Here is a 16,232-nt window from a genome sequence, read left to right on the forward strand (position 1 = left end):
TTAGTGCGAGCCTTTCAAAACAGCTGTTGCAGCTGTTTTTTGATTCCATCAACTTTTGTAAAACCGCTGTCTTGGATCTCGGCGTTCATACCACAACGCATAAAGAAGCTTAGCACGCGCAGACATTGCAAAGCGAAGCCTGCTTTCCACCTTTCCATACTCGGACGACAGACAACCACAAGAAATGAAACGACAAAACAAGAACTCACTGTATTTCTCCCATCACTCCCTTCCCAATCTTGCCCCACTCTCGTTCCTTCCTTCTTTTTCGCCTGCGCGCATTGTAGCACCCCGGCGTTGCGTTGTACTCCAGCTGTCGCCTACGGCTTGCTCGGCGAGGGGGTGAGGTTAGTCGAGGCCGGGCCCTTGTTCCGAGCGCAGGCCTCGCGGCAGATGTCCTGCGTGGCGTGCTTGTTCTCTCCCGTCATGCACTTGTGCGGGCGCAGCTTCTCGGCGTCAGCCACCAGGCACTCGACGGTGCCATTGGGCAAGGCGTGCGCGAAGTATGGGAACCTGAGCTCGTCCACCGGGCACGTGTACTCGGCCGGCAGCGTGCAGCTGCCTTCGTGCGTGCCGGGTCCCATGCACGAGTCGCGGCACTCGCGCAGGCTTCGCGCCACGCCTCTGTGCTTGGTGGCGCAGTATCCGTCCGGGTACTTCCACTCCACGCACGCCTTGCCCTCGCGGTACCAGTACGAGCTCTTCACGTCGTTCCTGGGACAAATACGCGCACGGCTCTTTCGGTCAAGGGGCATATGTCCAAATGCGAGCAGCCGCGGCGCTATCTGCCGGCAGTTCTCTGCACGCCGGTCATCAGCCACATCGTCATCATCGTCACCAGCCACACCAAGTTACGCCCGTAGGAAAGGACAAAACAAAACACACAGTACGACAACGGCCTCTTCCTGTGAACTCTGATTATCCCTGTCTTGTACCACCCTTTATGTCACCTAGTTCTAACAAACCTTCTAATCGCTCTGTGAGAACTTCTGCCGCATTGGTATACATTGCCCTTTTTGAATTCCAGTTCCGTTGGTCTACTAGTCCATGGCTCATCTGGTACGCTCAGTACATGTCCTGCCTAGTTCCGATATTTCCACTTCTAATTCAGTTTATTGAAGAAAAAATGTAGAGTGGGCTGGTGCCCAGAAGCTGGAAGGGGCCGCACAGAGCTTGCGGCAACTAACCATAACCACCACGTAAGGTGAAGATAACCGTCGTGACCGCGTCATGAGTGCGTTCGCTCATCCCAAACGTTCAAAACTTTTAGGCACATTTGAAGAATGGGCGTGTGCACGTGAAAACAGAAATTGGACGGTAATCTTTAAACGAGATAAAATCGCCATGCAGGGATACAAAGACTTACATCTGTGTGCCAACATGAAGCTTCGAATACATCGTCAATCAAAATCCTTGCCAGCAAGAGGTACAGTCGGGGACGAAAGTTTCTGGACCAATTGTTCCTCAAACGAAGCCGATAGCTTGGCTATTATCCGGCGGCTGACGACCACACATGTAAAGATGAAAGAACAAAATGTAAACTTTTACCTGGTATCTAGTCGCCGGCTGTTAGCATAGCTATCTGCTTTGTTTGAGCAACACATCGTACAAAGACTTTTATCCTAGCCGCCGCGGTGGCTGAGTGGTTATGGCGCTCGGCTGCCGTCCCGAAAGACGCGGGTTTGATCCCGGTCGCGGTGGTCGAATTTCGATGGAGGCGAAATTCTAGAGACCCATGTACCGTGCGATGTCAGTGCACGTTAAAGAACCCCAAGTGGTCGAAATTTCCGGAGCCCTTCACTACGGCGTCTCTCATAGCCTGAGTCGCTTTGGGACGTTAAGCCCCCAGAAACCAAACCAAAGACTGTTATCCCCGACTGTACATATCATGCGAGGTATTAGAGCTCACTTTCGCCAAGCTCTAAACAACAGCAACGCGCTCTACGACCATTCAATTATTGCACGGTTAGACGGAGTCGTCGTGACCAGGTCAGCATATTAATATATTTGCGGCCAATTCATCGATAACTTTAGCACAAAATCTTTGGTCCAAAAGTTGTGTACCGTGCAAAAACTGTCGATTTCAGCTCGTCGAAGTAAACATTGAGCAGGGTTTCTTTTCTTCTTCGGTAAGAAAGCGCCTCGAGATTTAAAATAAACAATCCCTTCGCACTGGTGCGCGTCCGCGTTGCGGCGTCAGCCCCCTCACTGTGATCGTGGGAACCGTGGTACACGATGGATGTCCGCTGCTCACAGCGGTGGCTCAGCACGGACACTTCGTTTTGCGACAGATTGAGGCATTCGAACCTGTTGCATTTGGTGAAGATCGGTTCCTGGAGACATCTGGCGAATGGCTTGGCGTTCTTGATGCACGCGTTTATGCAGCCCTTGAGTGAACTGAAGCGGTTCGGGCTGTGGTTGCAAACGAACACCTGCTCGCGGAAGCTGGAGTCGCAGAAGTCGTGCTCGTGCCGGTAGAAGAAACTGAGCTCGCTCGTATTGCAGTAGGTCTGCCTCGGTTCGCCGCAGGGAGAATTTTTCTGAAAACAGAGCAAAGTCACGCATCGAGGCCCTAGAAAAGCGCAAGAAACAGGAAATCGTAATGATAGCAAGTTGGACAACACTAAAACACCCTCGTCAACATCAGCCTTGCTACGCCCACTGCATGGCTAAGGCCTCTCCCATGTCTCTCCAAATTAACCCTATCCTTTACCAGCTGCGGCCACCGTATGTCCGTAAACTTCGTACCTAACCTTCTGCTACCCCCTGCTACGCTTGCCTTTTCTTGGAATGTAATCTATTACCCTTAAGGGCCATCGGTTATTTCGCCTTCGCATTATATACCCGGTAGTAGAATGCATCTTGAAACCGCGCAAAAAAGACAAGGGACTAAGAAGAAACCAACAGGACAGAGTAGTTTCTTCCTCGTCCCTTGTCTTTTTTGCGCGGTTTCAAGATGTATTATACTACTAGTCACCAACTAGCCCACCTCTCTCTATTATACTTCTTATATGCCCGGCCCAAGCCCATTTCTTCCTCTCGATTTCGACTAGCATGGCATTAACCCGCGTCTGTTCCCTCACCCACTCTGCCCGCTTCCGGTATATTAACGTTAAGCCGCGTTCAGACTACGTACGCTACGCATGGATCGTTCGTAAGGATCGTAAGCGTAAACGCAAAAAAAACGCAGTGAGTGTGTTCAGACGAGTGTTGCATTGAGCGTAAACTACGCAAAGTCTGCTGCCAGCGCGGACGTAGATGTCGGTAGACCCGCGACTTCTACGACAAGCACAGATACAACTGTTACTGCTCGGCCAATGCGCGCATCAGTTTCGGTTTTCATTTTCCGGTCACGGTGCTTCCGGTCTTTTCAAACTTTGCGCTCAAAGCGACGCTCGGCTCCTTCCGACACATGCCGACACTGCCACATTGTCTCGGCTCGCTCGTGTTGTCACCGTGTCGTCTGCCCGCAGCTTCATCATGAACAGTGCGGAAGGTATTTCTACATTATCAGATGAGCTGCTGATAGAAGAAGTGCGGCAGAGGCCGCTTCTGTACGACCGGCGACTAAAAACATACAGGGATAAGCAGCTACAAAACGACGCCTGGCTCGAAACAGCAAGCGCACTGAACCAAAGCGGTAAGTGCTTTTCGTTTTTTTCCGTCTGCGGACAAACTCACAACAGTCAAATGCTTTCCCTCGTCTATAAAAGTGCGATAATGGCGCTGGGCGAGCGTTGACAATATTGTCGGCGATGCGGTTCCCGTCGAGGCGTTTTCCCGGTGTTGTTTCGCTGTCACACGTGGTGAAGCGGCGATTTCTAGGGCAAAAATTGCGGGCCCCGGAATTAGCGCACAAGTGGTGATTGAGTGCGTTGAAATCTACGTGAGTTGTAGCGCATAATTGCTAGTCGAAACTTGCTCCAGCCGTCGACTGGGAGCCGCACTGTAAACACACACGTGCAAGGTTGCCTATTGGAGGGGGTCACACTATGGGTCTCAATGGCACGAGTGTATATAGCGACAGGCTATGCTATCGATTTGTCTTTAATCAACGATGAAGTGACCCCCTTTGTTTTTGATCTTAGCTTGCCGAACTCGAGCTGGTAGGCTGAAATGAACGTTCATAGCTCACTTTTACGGCAGTGCGCCCAAATTTTCATATACCTCATGTTGGGCTGTAAAAATGAGATCAGCATAATATGGCAGCAGTGAGCTTTCTTTAGACGAACGCATTTTTCAGAAAAATATGTGCAATGTGTAATATGTAAACACGTTCTTTTCCTATGTTCAATGCAGTGCCAGTGCTACAGCATCGGTGGAGCTGCCTGAGGCAGAAGTTCCTCCGCCTCAGGAAAGTATACACGAAGTCCGGCAGTGGCGCAGCGGATGTCGAGAAAGGATGGACATTGATGCCAAATCTAATGTTCCTAGCCGACGCAATACAACGCGAAGGTAAAAAAGCCAATTGCTAGCTCCTTTGGTACTCGGTGGCGGTGGTGTTTTACTGCAAAGCATGGGTTGATATATTTGGCTGCAGCCGTCATATTTCGATGAAGAAATAAATAAAACCACGCTTGGTGTACCTACATTTTTGCGTAGACTAACTGGCCCCCTGGTGAAAAAAAAAAAATCTGTAGCCCACAGTGCGACATTCTTTGTACTCTGAATTTCGGCATTGGCACTTTACAGGCGATCTGTTTTAATAGCATGCTTGACATGTACGTAGTACTTGACTTCCTCACTTGCTGAAGTAAGAACAATCAGTGGGAAACAACTTGATTTATTTTTTTCACCACAACCTACTTCATTCCAGAGCACATCGCTAGCGTTTCTGCTCCATTCTATTGTCACAAAAAGACCACCGGGAGCAGAAAATATTTAAAAGCTAAAACCAGCCCATACAATGGGGCATCATTGACTTGTCGCGTGTTGACAGGAAGCTTATAAACAGCCCTGTGTGACACAACCTTGCATGCGCTATTCTCTTTGAGTTGTTAATTATGCTTGAGTTTATGTGTGCATATAAGCATCTTATGTTTTTTTCCCATACCATCCACAGCCTGGCGAAAAGAGATGAGACTGCAGTTCATGCGCAGTCGCTTGATCCAGCCGCTGACTCGGCTGCTTCTGTTGAAGGCTTATGCCGCTCATTTTATATAGAGAGCACTGAGGAGGAGCTTGCACTGCCTGATGAGACAGAAGGGTTGTCCACTTCAGTGTCTGCTTCAGCACCGATGGAGCCCAGTAATGAAACACACTTTCAGCCTGCCCCTAGCGGCCAGCCTGCCCCAAGTGGCCAGCCTGCCTCAACTGAAACGTCTGCGCCAGGCAAGAACTTCGGCAAGCGCGCGAAAAGAAAGAGGACAGACATTGACGAAATAATGATGTCAACTCTGCAAGCGAACCAGCAGAGGCTGAATGACTTGACCTTGTCCGTAGACGACGACGAGCATTTTCTTTTGAGCTTAAAAAGCCTTCTCGGCAAGGTGGATGACCGCAGAAAAGAGCAGCTTAAGCTGCAAATTCACAGTTTGTTAATTGAGGCAGCATACCCTGAGAGTGGCGAATAATTGGTGAAATCGTTTCTCATATCACTTGCCACGTAGCGCTAAACAGACATGGACGCAGGGAGGCGAACAGGACGGGCGCTCGTCCTGTTTGCCTCCCTGCGTCCGTGTCTGTTTAGCGCTATGTGGCAAGTGAACCATCACCAACTCGTCCAAGCTTCCACTCTGGTTTCTCATATCATTTTGATTTCGGCTTCAACAGCTGAATCATCCGCTGTAAAGCCAAATACGTGTTCAGGTCATGTGAAACATGCAATAACAGCAATAAGGGAGTAATTACTCATTGGCATCCATACGGCTACACAGCAGAAATATACAGCTTCCACAGAAACTTCGCAGTTAGTGGTAACTGCGTCCTGGTTCAGCGTTTGAACCCAGGACCACCGCTTCACCGGAGCAGTCGCTCTACCAACGGCACTAACTGGGGCGGCAAGCTTATGGTAGGGCGAGAGTGATTTGATCAATAACTCGAAGTGGGAACAGTGTTGGTGAAATGTTTAAGGGGAGATGCTACTCGAAACAAATTTTTTTAATTGACCCAGAACAACGAAACTTTGTGTGCTTATACTATTTTTTCTGCTCTCTTCAGAAAACTAATTAGTTTTTTTTTTGTAGCATGCATACTTCTTGCTCAGTTGCTACCAAGCATAAAACAAAGGCCTTCTTGCGCACATGCTTTTGCATAGAAATTTTTCACTGAGAATGAGGAGCATTAGCTCATTTTGCAGCTTGGTAACTGTAGAATCCAAATAACTCACCAAAATTTGTTCATAAAATTTTGTAGTATGAAAAAAAAATTATGATCATTTGTATAGTTATTTTCCTGGGGCTCATTACTGTTGTTCAACCCTTTGTAAACTTGCATCAAAGATATTGAAATTCTGAATAGATACCTGCAGGTTACACATTCTCTTGTGTATTGTTGGGTCCTTTAGCTTTTCTCCACGTGGAAGTGGAGTCCTCAGTTGCCGAAGGGCTGTTCCTAGGCGTTTTGCAATGTGATTTGTGCATTGCCCTTTCTCTATAGTCGCAGAACCGTACACGTGAGCCTCTGATATAATTGCTGCTTGTTCATTTTTTTAAAATTCCAACTCTTGAGGAGGCTTGCATATGAGTCGGTGTTACTTAAAATGAAGAAAGCAGTAACACTACCACAGTTCTTCCATGTCTCACGCGACATGAATGCGTCCTTGATGTCACAGCCGTCGTTCAGCTGTTGAAACCATAAGCGAAACAGCCCGAGAAAACATTGTTATTAAATATTTTCTGCCTGCTTCCCATTCTTTCACTTTATTTATTTTTGCTTCTTGCTCTAGTTTGTTTTGTTTGCTCTTGCTTCTTTGTATTGTATTGTTTTTCTAATATATTAATTATCTTCTTTCTTTGTATTGTATTTCTAATATATTAAACAAGTGTTCGCACTGCCTCTCCTTGTGCAATGTCGTTGGACTCGTAAGAAACATTACTGAAATAAAATTATAATTTTTTATTATTGGATCAAGTTACTGAACAATGTCATGAAAATTGCATGCAGTGCAAATGTCATTTGCCAACAAAATAAAGTACTATGAAAACAACACTTGTGTTTGCAAAACATTACTTATATCTCTGCACTTATACAATCCAGTCAGCAAAAGTAAAGCAGACAGCCAAAGCAAATCATTATGTCAAGGCGTCTGTCACTTGAACAGAATGCCACAGAGAAATATTAGTTCGAACTTAAATTCTGCGTTTACACCCATTGCCAACTCACAAAACCCGGACCATGAAAATAGGTAGCAAAGCTGTCTCTTACTTCAGATTCTCTCCTAGAGTAAGCATTAGAGCCTTGCCTAATCATCTGTGGCAAGGGCTCTGTGCTGTTCCTCCATTCACCTGGAATAAGTGCACCTGCACTGTTTGTACTGTCTCCAAACTGTGGTGGACAATAGCCACCTGGCAGCCTCCCCTCCTGCATCAAATAATTGTGCAGAAAAACACAAGCACCTGAGACTGCAACCGCATTCTTTGGCAGCAGACTCATACGGTTCCGCAGGACCCTCCATCGGGCACACAAAATTCCAAATGCATTCTCGATGCAGCGTCGTGCTCGGGAGAGCCTGTAGTTGTACACTCTTCTTGACGTGTTTGGTGGTTGGATACCAGGGTACGGCTTCATCAGGTTCACTCTTAAGGGAAATGCATCGTCTCCTACCATCACAAAGGGGAGCACAGGGCCACCATTGGGCAGGGCCGCAGGGGATGGGAATGTATCGCGTGCATTTTCAACGACTTCTCCAAACCCGCACGACGAAAAAACACCACCATCACTTTCACTACCAACAGCCCCTATGTAAATTGTTGTAAACCTGTAGCCCGCGTCGCAGGATGCCATGAGGTTCATACTGAAGCTGCGCTTATAGTTAAAATACAAGGAACCAGAGTTTGCCGGTGCATCCAAATGAATGTGTTTGCCGTCGATAGCACCGACACAATTTGGAAAGTTCCATCTCCACATGAACTCATCAGCAATGGAATTCAGTTGCCTATGGTCTAGCCGCCTCAGGACCCTTGGTTTTAGGACCTTGCATATGGCAATGCAGACTTGAGGAACCAGTTGCGAGATAGTTGATTTCCCAACCCTGAAGCTGTATGCCAGGGACTGGTAACTGTTTCCGCTTGCCAAGAACCTGGAATATAAAAGACAACATAGGTTTTTGCTGGCTTTGTCTAAAACATTGCATGCAGACAACAGTTAACAGCTGCTCTGCAAAATGTGCTTTTGTCAAGTGGCACCAGTTCATTTTCATAGACTACACTGTGAGCAGGAGGCATGATAAAGGACAATGTTACTTCTGACCAAAAAAAAAATGAGGGCCCACCTGTGCAAAGGCCTTTACTTTACGCACTAATTCGCGTAGCGATATCTAAATGCTATACATAAAGCCTTAAGAAAGTAGAAAAGCCGCGTGAATTCGCTACATCAAGAGTGCATTGCACGCCCCCCCCCCCCCCCCCCCCCGATAACTAAATATGCACTTGATACGGGCTTCGGAGCCTTTGAAACTGTCTTTAAAATATGCCCATCGCTGTGACTAGAAGATAAATCCTCTTATTATACATGACACAACAGCTTTCTCTCTGCAAAAACAAAAAAAACAGATTTCGCCAACAGCATTCCGCGCAGTTCGCTTGCATCCGCGTCTACCATCTGAAGCAGAGAAAAGGACGCAGAAACGCCCAGATAATGCTTACCTTAGCGTTATAGCCAAACGCTCAGCAGATGATAAAGATTCTCGCAGTGGCGTTTGTTGCACTTCAATAAGTGGTCTCACAAGGCTTTCGAGGAAGTCGAACTGTTGCGGTGACATCCGCACGAAGTTGTAGAACAGCGCAGTGTCGCCAGTCCTCAGCTTCGCAAAAAGATTGTGGAAGTCTCCGTCTACGGCTCTATCAAGGAAGATTTGCCGCACCCACATTCTTCTACGACGCCGCCGTCTGCGTTGGTCAAGGGCATACACGATGATGAGCTCATTTTGAGCTTGAAGTGCCTCGACCTCCGCTAACACCCGCCTGCTAACCGGCGCCATGTTGAAAAATGCGGAGAGCAGTTTTCCGAGAGCGCTGATTGGCCGGTCGTAACAAACGTATCTTACCGAAGGGCTCGTGTGAACATCGACGGTTTTTAGTTGCGTAAAAGGAAGTTACAGCAGTTGCGCAGAATGCGATATGTACGACGTTTACGGCGGTTGCGACTGTAGTCTGAACGCGGCATTACACCTATCATTTTTCTTTCCATGGCTCGCTACATTGTCCTTAACTTGGGCTGAACCTTTTTCGTTAGCCTCTACGTTTCTGCCCCGTAGGTGAGTACCGGTAAGATACAGCTGTTCTACACTTTTTCTTGAGGGATACTGGTACACTGCCATTCATGATTTGAGAGAACCTGCCATATGCGCACCACCCCATTCTTATTCTTCTACTCATTTCCCCCTCATGATTCGAATTGGTGGTCACTACCTGCCCTAAGTAAACGTATCCTTTTACCACTTCCAGCACCTCGCTACCAATTGTGAACTTCTGTTTCCTTCAGAGGCTGTTGAACATTACTTGGTTTTCTGCATCTTAATTTTTAGACCAATCGTTATTCTCTGCCTGTCTAACTCATTCTTTGCCGTTCATATCCTGAGTGGCTCAGCAAGGCAATGTCGTCAGTAAATCGCAGATTATATAGTTATTCTCCATTAACTCTTATCCTCAACTGTTCCCAATTCAGGCCTTGGAACACCTCCTGTAAACAGGCGGTGAATAGCATTGGCGATATCGAGTCACCCTGCCTGCCACCCTTCCTTATTAAAATTTTATTTGACTCTACGGAGGACTATCGTTGCTCTGCAATCGTTATAAATATCACACAGTATTTTAACGTAAGGCTCTTCTGCACCCTGATTCCGCAATGCCCGCATGACTGCTGAGGTTTCGACTGAGTCAAATGCTTCCTCGTAATCAATGAAGGCTACGTAGTATAGCTGCTGGTTATATTCTGGGCATTTTTCTATCACTTGATTGATAGTGTGTATGTGTTATTGATAGTGTGATTGTCGAGTGTCCTTTACGAAAGCCTGCCAGATCATTTGGTTGATTGAAGTGAAAGGTTGCCCTGACTCTATTAGCAATTACCTTAGTAAGTACCTTTTAGGCAACGGACAGTACGCTGATCAATCCTTGGCGTCTCCTTTCTTACGAATTACAATAATGTTAGCGTTCTTCCAAACTTCTGGTATGGTTGAGGTCATAAGGCATTGCGTATACTGAGTGGCTAGTTTTTCTAGCACAATCTCCCCTCCTGCCTTCGACAGATCTGATGTTACCTGATCCTCGCCAGCTGCTTTCCTCCTTTGCGTGCATTGATTGCTCCTAAGGTTCTCTTTATTTCCTGTTTCGTTACTGGCGGGATGTCCCATTGCTGTACACTTAGGCACCTAGGCAGCTGTAGACAACAAATACACGGCACACGCGCAGGAAAGGTGGCGTCAGGCTCCTATGGAATTAGGCTGCATCTTTGGCCACTGCTTTTGGCTGACCACCGACTGACTGGGAGTAACGCTTTGCTTAGATTGCTAGCACCCGAAACGGCTGGTTGGCGGCACGCTCGCACCAATTTCAAGAGCGAAAAATCTGGCTCGTATTCAGCTGGCTAAGTAAGCACTGAGTTAGAATACTAAGCAAGTTTAGCATTCACAACTAAAATAAGAACGCAGACATGACGAAGATAATGCACCCTTATGCATCCATGGCCCTTAAAATTCACTGATTTGTTTCATGAATTTTTCCTCCTTTAAAGGGCCACAGAAACGGGTGTTTGAGTTTGGCTTTAAAATGTTTGCACTATGTAGAGTACAGGCCACCGAGCGTTCAGGCTGCGTACGAGACCTCCAGAGCGAGCGGGAAATTTACAATAATTTTTTTTTTAATTCCCGCTTTCGCACCTCGCGGCGACGCGCGGTGCCGGGCGTTCGCACGAAAACCTGGCAGACGACGTCACGTCTTGCAAATGACGTCAGCAGCCGGGGGTTATCATTGGTTCACAGCGCCACTCTCTTTCAGACGTCACGCGCTACAACGGCCGCGCCCACTCCGCGCGCGCCGCAGCCGGAGGAGGTAGGGAAGGGGCCGAGTGAGTGGGGCCGGCGGAGGAGCGCCGCCGCTTCGGCTTGCGAGGAAAAAGGCGCGAAGACGCGGAATTTCAAATTTCGTCTGCATATAAGTCAGCTTCCACAAAACGCATTTAAACAATTCTTGCTGGGGGATAATTATGAACCGTCGTCTTTTAACATCCCAGACTTATCGCACCTTTATTGAGACCCCCCTTTCTAAGTCCCTTTAAGATTTGCGATTTGTCAAGCCGAATTATTTATGCTCTGCAAAGCCACACAGAGATGGAAGATAATGTTAATTAGCGCGCACTTTCAGAGCTACAACACGGTCTAGCGAAACTTGAAACCACAAGAAGAAAAATGTACAGGATTAAAGATAGCGCACATCATAGATGCCGTACATGATTTCGACGTGTCAACAACTCACATTCTCATCAGTACGCAATTATAGACGACGGCTTAACGACACAACGTCTGGTTAGGGAACACAGCAGAAGTTGACAGGTGACTGACGAGTGTCACAAAGTCAGCCCTGCGGCTTCCTTGTGATCAAGGGGATATTGTAAGAAACTGAAGGGGACAAACGAACTATTCGTACGCCATTACTTCTTCCCATTGAAGCTTCCAGCGCACCTACCTCTTTCTCGTCCTCGCCGTCGTCTTTGTCAGCATTCCATAAGTTGGCCTCCACCGGCGGCGCAGCCTTGGCTTCCTTGTTGTGCGCGAGCTGCACGCCGGTGGGCGACGCCCTATCTCGCGCCGCTGCCCTTTTGCGCCCAGGTTGGACGACAGGCTGTGCCGGTTGCCTGGGGGCGTCCACGTGGATCGAAGACTCCGTGACCCTGGACTGCTTCTCTTTGGAGGCGCCTCCGGAGGTCGAGGACCATGTGGAGCCGGTCACGACGAGAGACAGGAAAATCACGCACAGGCACACGACGAACAAGAAGACCAGAGTACGGACCAGCATCGTGCCGGCCCCGCTGTCGTTGACGGCCCGCTTGCAAGCAGCCGTTTTGCTGGCGAACTCGTCCAAAATCCGAGGCATCGAGCCCACGGGCTCTGCAGCCGGGTTTCCTGCCAGGTTAGTAACGTGGGTCGTAGGCGAAGTCACGTCTCCGGCAGGAGGACCGCCTGGTCTGTCGTAACAGGCGTCGTAGTACTTACGCCAGTCCTGCTCCACTGGCTCCATCACGACCGCAAGATGTATTGGCAGAGCACTGCGTCCTCTGGCAAGCAGCCGTCTTCACTATTGAGGGAGCAAAGTTTTCCCTGAAAGGACGATTACTCCTTTTTAGATGTAATGCAGAGATAAGCAGGAAAAACAACAAGTCTTGTGAAAGGTCGTCAAAGGTTTATGACACGTGATGAGCATCTGTGTCTGAGAAACATGGGCCGTCGTTTTGCGTGAACTGCACAGGCGTAAACTGAAAAGAATTATGAAGAGATGCTTGTAGGGCACCTAAGTTTGTAGAACATTGCCTGACGCTTAATGAAGGGTGTCGTACAAGGAAGTCATTTAATACGCTAATTGTACCCATTTCACTCACCGCTCAGCTCCCGGCGAAGCATAACGGAACGTGCGTCCAAAGTGGGAGCAAAAACTCACTTACTTCCCACTGATTTCATGCCTTTCATCTTTTTGCCACTGCCGGCAACCGCGGAAAGAGCGAAGCAAAGGAAAAATTTGGAGGGCTTTTAAAACTACACTACATGTGTCATGCTGTCGACGTCTTCTTCGCCGTCTTCGTCTTTTTAGCGCTCGTTAACCATGAATACGTACCAAATGGCCCAACTTCTCAAGCTAACCACACTATACACAAGTTTTTAATCAGGCCACGGTTAAATAGTCACCGAAGAGAACAAACGCAATGCACTTATTTAGAGGCGGATATCTCACAACGGAACTTACAGCCACTCTCCGGGACCATGGTCTTCCCCTAGGATCCCATGACTTCAAACCCAAGCTTTCTGTTCTCCCACAAAACATCGATAATTGACCCCAGCACACAGTATAAAGACACCTGGTTCAGCTCAAGGAGTCACTGAAATATCACTCGTATCTCGTCTTCACCAATATATCTTCCGCTTACAACACTGCATAACGAGGACGGATTTTTCAAAGCTGTACTCTTTCAGCTGTGTTCTGTTCGGCGAGCGACGGTTCACGAAATCGGCTTCGAGAGAACCTCAAGGTGTCTGTCAGCATTCTTCGCATAAGAAAGGAAGCCGAAGGCCCTTCTGAGTAGGCTAGAGCGAAGGTCCTGTTATAAGAATTATTTGCCCGCTTGATGATTGACAGGATAATATAAGCACTTCCTTAAGAAAATGACTATTCCAGTGTATTCAGTCGGCCTGATTTGCAACGCATTTAAAAGTGTTCCACGGCAGGATCATTTCGATGAAAACAAATGATCTTCATTGCATATAGACCATCAGTAGAAATTCTTCACGGTGAGTTCAGACACCTGTCATTCAATAACTTCCTACTCGTGATCTGGAGGCTACAAATGATAAAAATGTGTACCACTTACGTGTAGCGTTACGAACATACTGTTAAAGCGATATGTATATTGGCCTGATACTACTCGAAGCGCAGCTCGCTAACTAGGAAGACCAGAAAACAAGTTGTCGCTGAAGATATCGGCAAAGTGGTTTGTCGCGTTAATGCGCTAACCTCTTCGCTCTATCTAAACTAAAACCAACCTAGGATGATGACTCGATGGGACAAGGCGGCTTCTTCAAGGGAAAAATCTAAGCGATCGAAGTTTTCGTCCCTGCAGCGAAAAGCCTAAGAAAACTGCATCCAGCGAAGCGCGCTCACCCGTCACTGCTTTCGAAGCGGCTCTTGAGGAGGCCGACGGTTGAGGCAGGCTATGTTCTGCACCACAGCCTCTTCCCCTGAGCGGATAATCTGTGAGCCGGCTGTGGCTTGCGCAGAACGAATCAATAACAATGATGGTAGCTGTCGCCACACAAACAAAAAAAGACAAAGACAACAAGAGGAGAGTGCTTGGCGGTGAACATTGTCAGAGCTGCCCTGTTCATTTTTTTCATCCTCTGAAAGCATTGTAGCCTGTGAACAATGGCTTGCGTTAAGATCTGAATGACAGGTAGGAAATTTCCGCCTAAAAATAACCGCTAAGAACAACGCAGAGCGAAATTAGAAAAGAAGATAAAGAGACGCACCAAAATTAAGAATCCTTGTCTTCTTCTTCGCCTTTCAGTGCGAAGAATCAGAGCTGATGGGCGTTGCAGTTAAAGCTGCCTTCTTCGTCGCTGGTGAGAACTGCAAACGAAAATTCCCCCTCAGCCTCTTTAGTGCTGCGTGAAAGCATGCTGTGTGACAGCGTCATTAATGTTACTAATGTGAGCAATGAAGCAGTTTTGAAAAATAGTTGAAAGCCCGAAACATCAGCACGACTCGGTACCGCATCGCATAGAAGCCTCGAGACTTTGTCAGTAGCTGAAACCTTTGCATCCGTACCGCACACATCAGAAATATAGGAGGTCGATATATTTAAGAGGCGGTTATCATATCAGCCAGACAATTCACACAATATTTCGCGCGTCCTCGAGATATAAAAAATAGTTATCTTACGAGAACTACAAAGTTACTACCCCACTAGTCACTGTCGTTTCATGTATGATGGAAAGGAACAGCGATTAGACAGGACAATGAATAAAGACGGCACAGGCGCTGACTGAGGTTTATTAATGCGAAAGCATTATGCAGCTCATCACCAACGGAACGCGGTGTTGTCGTCGTTGACCGCATTAGTGGTCCCGAAAACCTCAGATGACGTCGCCGTGGTATAAGAGAAAAATAAGATTTCTTCCCAAGGTGCGAGTAATTGAACCCATTGGCTTTGAGATAGCATGACGAGCACGCCACCCATAGGCAACAAAACCGCGTTGCTTCATAGTGGGTGAATGGCGTAACAAAGGCGGGACAAAGGCAAGACTAGCGCTGTTGCTTCTTGGCGGACAAAGGTAAACCTAGCAAATGCGTGGCCTTACGACTGCGTGCTAATCAGTGTCGTAAGACGGTGCCGGCAGTGCAATTGTTTTTTTCTTTAGCCCATTCTAACCTCTGTATGTTAATCAGTAGGTGCGTCATTTTGGAAGAGAAAAATTTTTTAAATTAAAAATAATTGAAACAACGTAAGATGGATATGAAAATTTAAAAAATGCGTTGAAAGCACATAAAAAATCCTTAGTGGTAAGCGCGCTCGGCTACTGATCCGGAGTACCCGGGTTCGATACCGACCACGGCGGCCGCGTTTCGATGGTGGCGACACGCAAAGGCACCCGTTTGCTGTGCGATGCCAGTCCACGTTAAAAATCCCCAGGTGGTGGAAATTATTCCGGAGCCCTGCACTACGGTACCTCTATTTTCTGTCACTATCGCCTTCCTCCCTTCCCTTACGGCGCGGTAAGGGTGTCCACCGAGATATCTGAGACAATTACTGCGCCATTTCCTTTCCTCAAAAACTAATCTTCAGTTCAACCTTAAGTGCACTGCGTAATTTTTGTGATGGTGCGCCCACAATATGTACTCTCAAGCGAACTTTTCAGCCTAGTCAACGTCAGTCACGGTCTAAAAGGCCAACAAAAGAGTTCCAACAATATGTGAGGGTTTTAAACTGCAGTAGAGTGATTAACGTATGAAAACGATAACGACAAAGCACTACTCTCTAAACATGAATTAGCCCATATGGAAGTAAAAAGGGAGTCCCCTAGCGAACTTACCTTTACAGGCATGGTATTCTATCCAAGTCCTGCTGTAGACGTCCTTCGCAAAAAATACGGAATATTTAGGTTGGGAGCGGAAACAAAGTCCCTCTTCAAAACAAGCGAAGTTTTAGCAGTTCCAAAGATTTTTACAGAGGTTTCAGTCCCCTCTATTTGCTAAACTCAAGACCATTGATAACTACATCAAGTTGCTTTGCATTGTGATGAGAATATGCCTCCGTTACCAAGAAAATTGGAGGGGAGAAGATCCGCCTTAAGTGCATGACGCGATAGA

At 47.4% G+C, this 16,232-nt stretch overlaps 1 protein-coding gene across 3 annotated transcripts; it reads right to left on the reverse strand.

The window, feature by feature from the left end:
* Positions 1–305: 305 nt before the first annotated feature.
* Positions 306–14,144, reverse strand: LOC144123536 (uncharacterized). 3 transcript variants are annotated; one of them, XM_077656356.1, is made up of 5 exons: positions 14,028–14,144; positions 12,371–12,475; positions 11,844–12,280; positions 2,308–2,540; positions 306–714 (listed from the first exon to the last, which is right to left on the reverse strand). In XM_077656356.1, the coding sequence occupies exons 2-5, from the start codon at positions 12,393–12,395 to the stop codon at positions 321–323; spliced, it is 1,089 nt and encodes a 362-aa protein (XP_077512482.1). In that variant the 5' UTR covers positions 12,396–12,475; positions 14,028–14,144; the 3' UTR covers positions 306–320. The 3 variants fall into 3 exon arrangements, with proteins under 3 accessions (XP_077512482.1, XP_077512480.1, XP_077512481.1); XM_077656354.1 differs by having other exon boundaries at positions 11,844–12,475; XM_077656355.1 differs by lacking the exon at positions 14,028–14,144 and adding an exon at positions 13,116–13,165 and having other exon boundaries at positions 11,844–12,475.
* Positions 14,145–16,232: the final 2,088 nt, after the last annotated feature.

The sequence above is a fragment of the Amblyomma americanum genome, chromosome 3 (assembly GCF_052857255.1).
Source record: "Amblyomma americanum isolate KBUSLIRL-KWMA chromosome 3, ASM5285725v1, whole genome shotgun sequence".
NCBI lineage: Eukaryota > Metazoa > Arthropoda > Arachnida > Ixodida > Ixodidae > Amblyomma > Amblyomma americanum.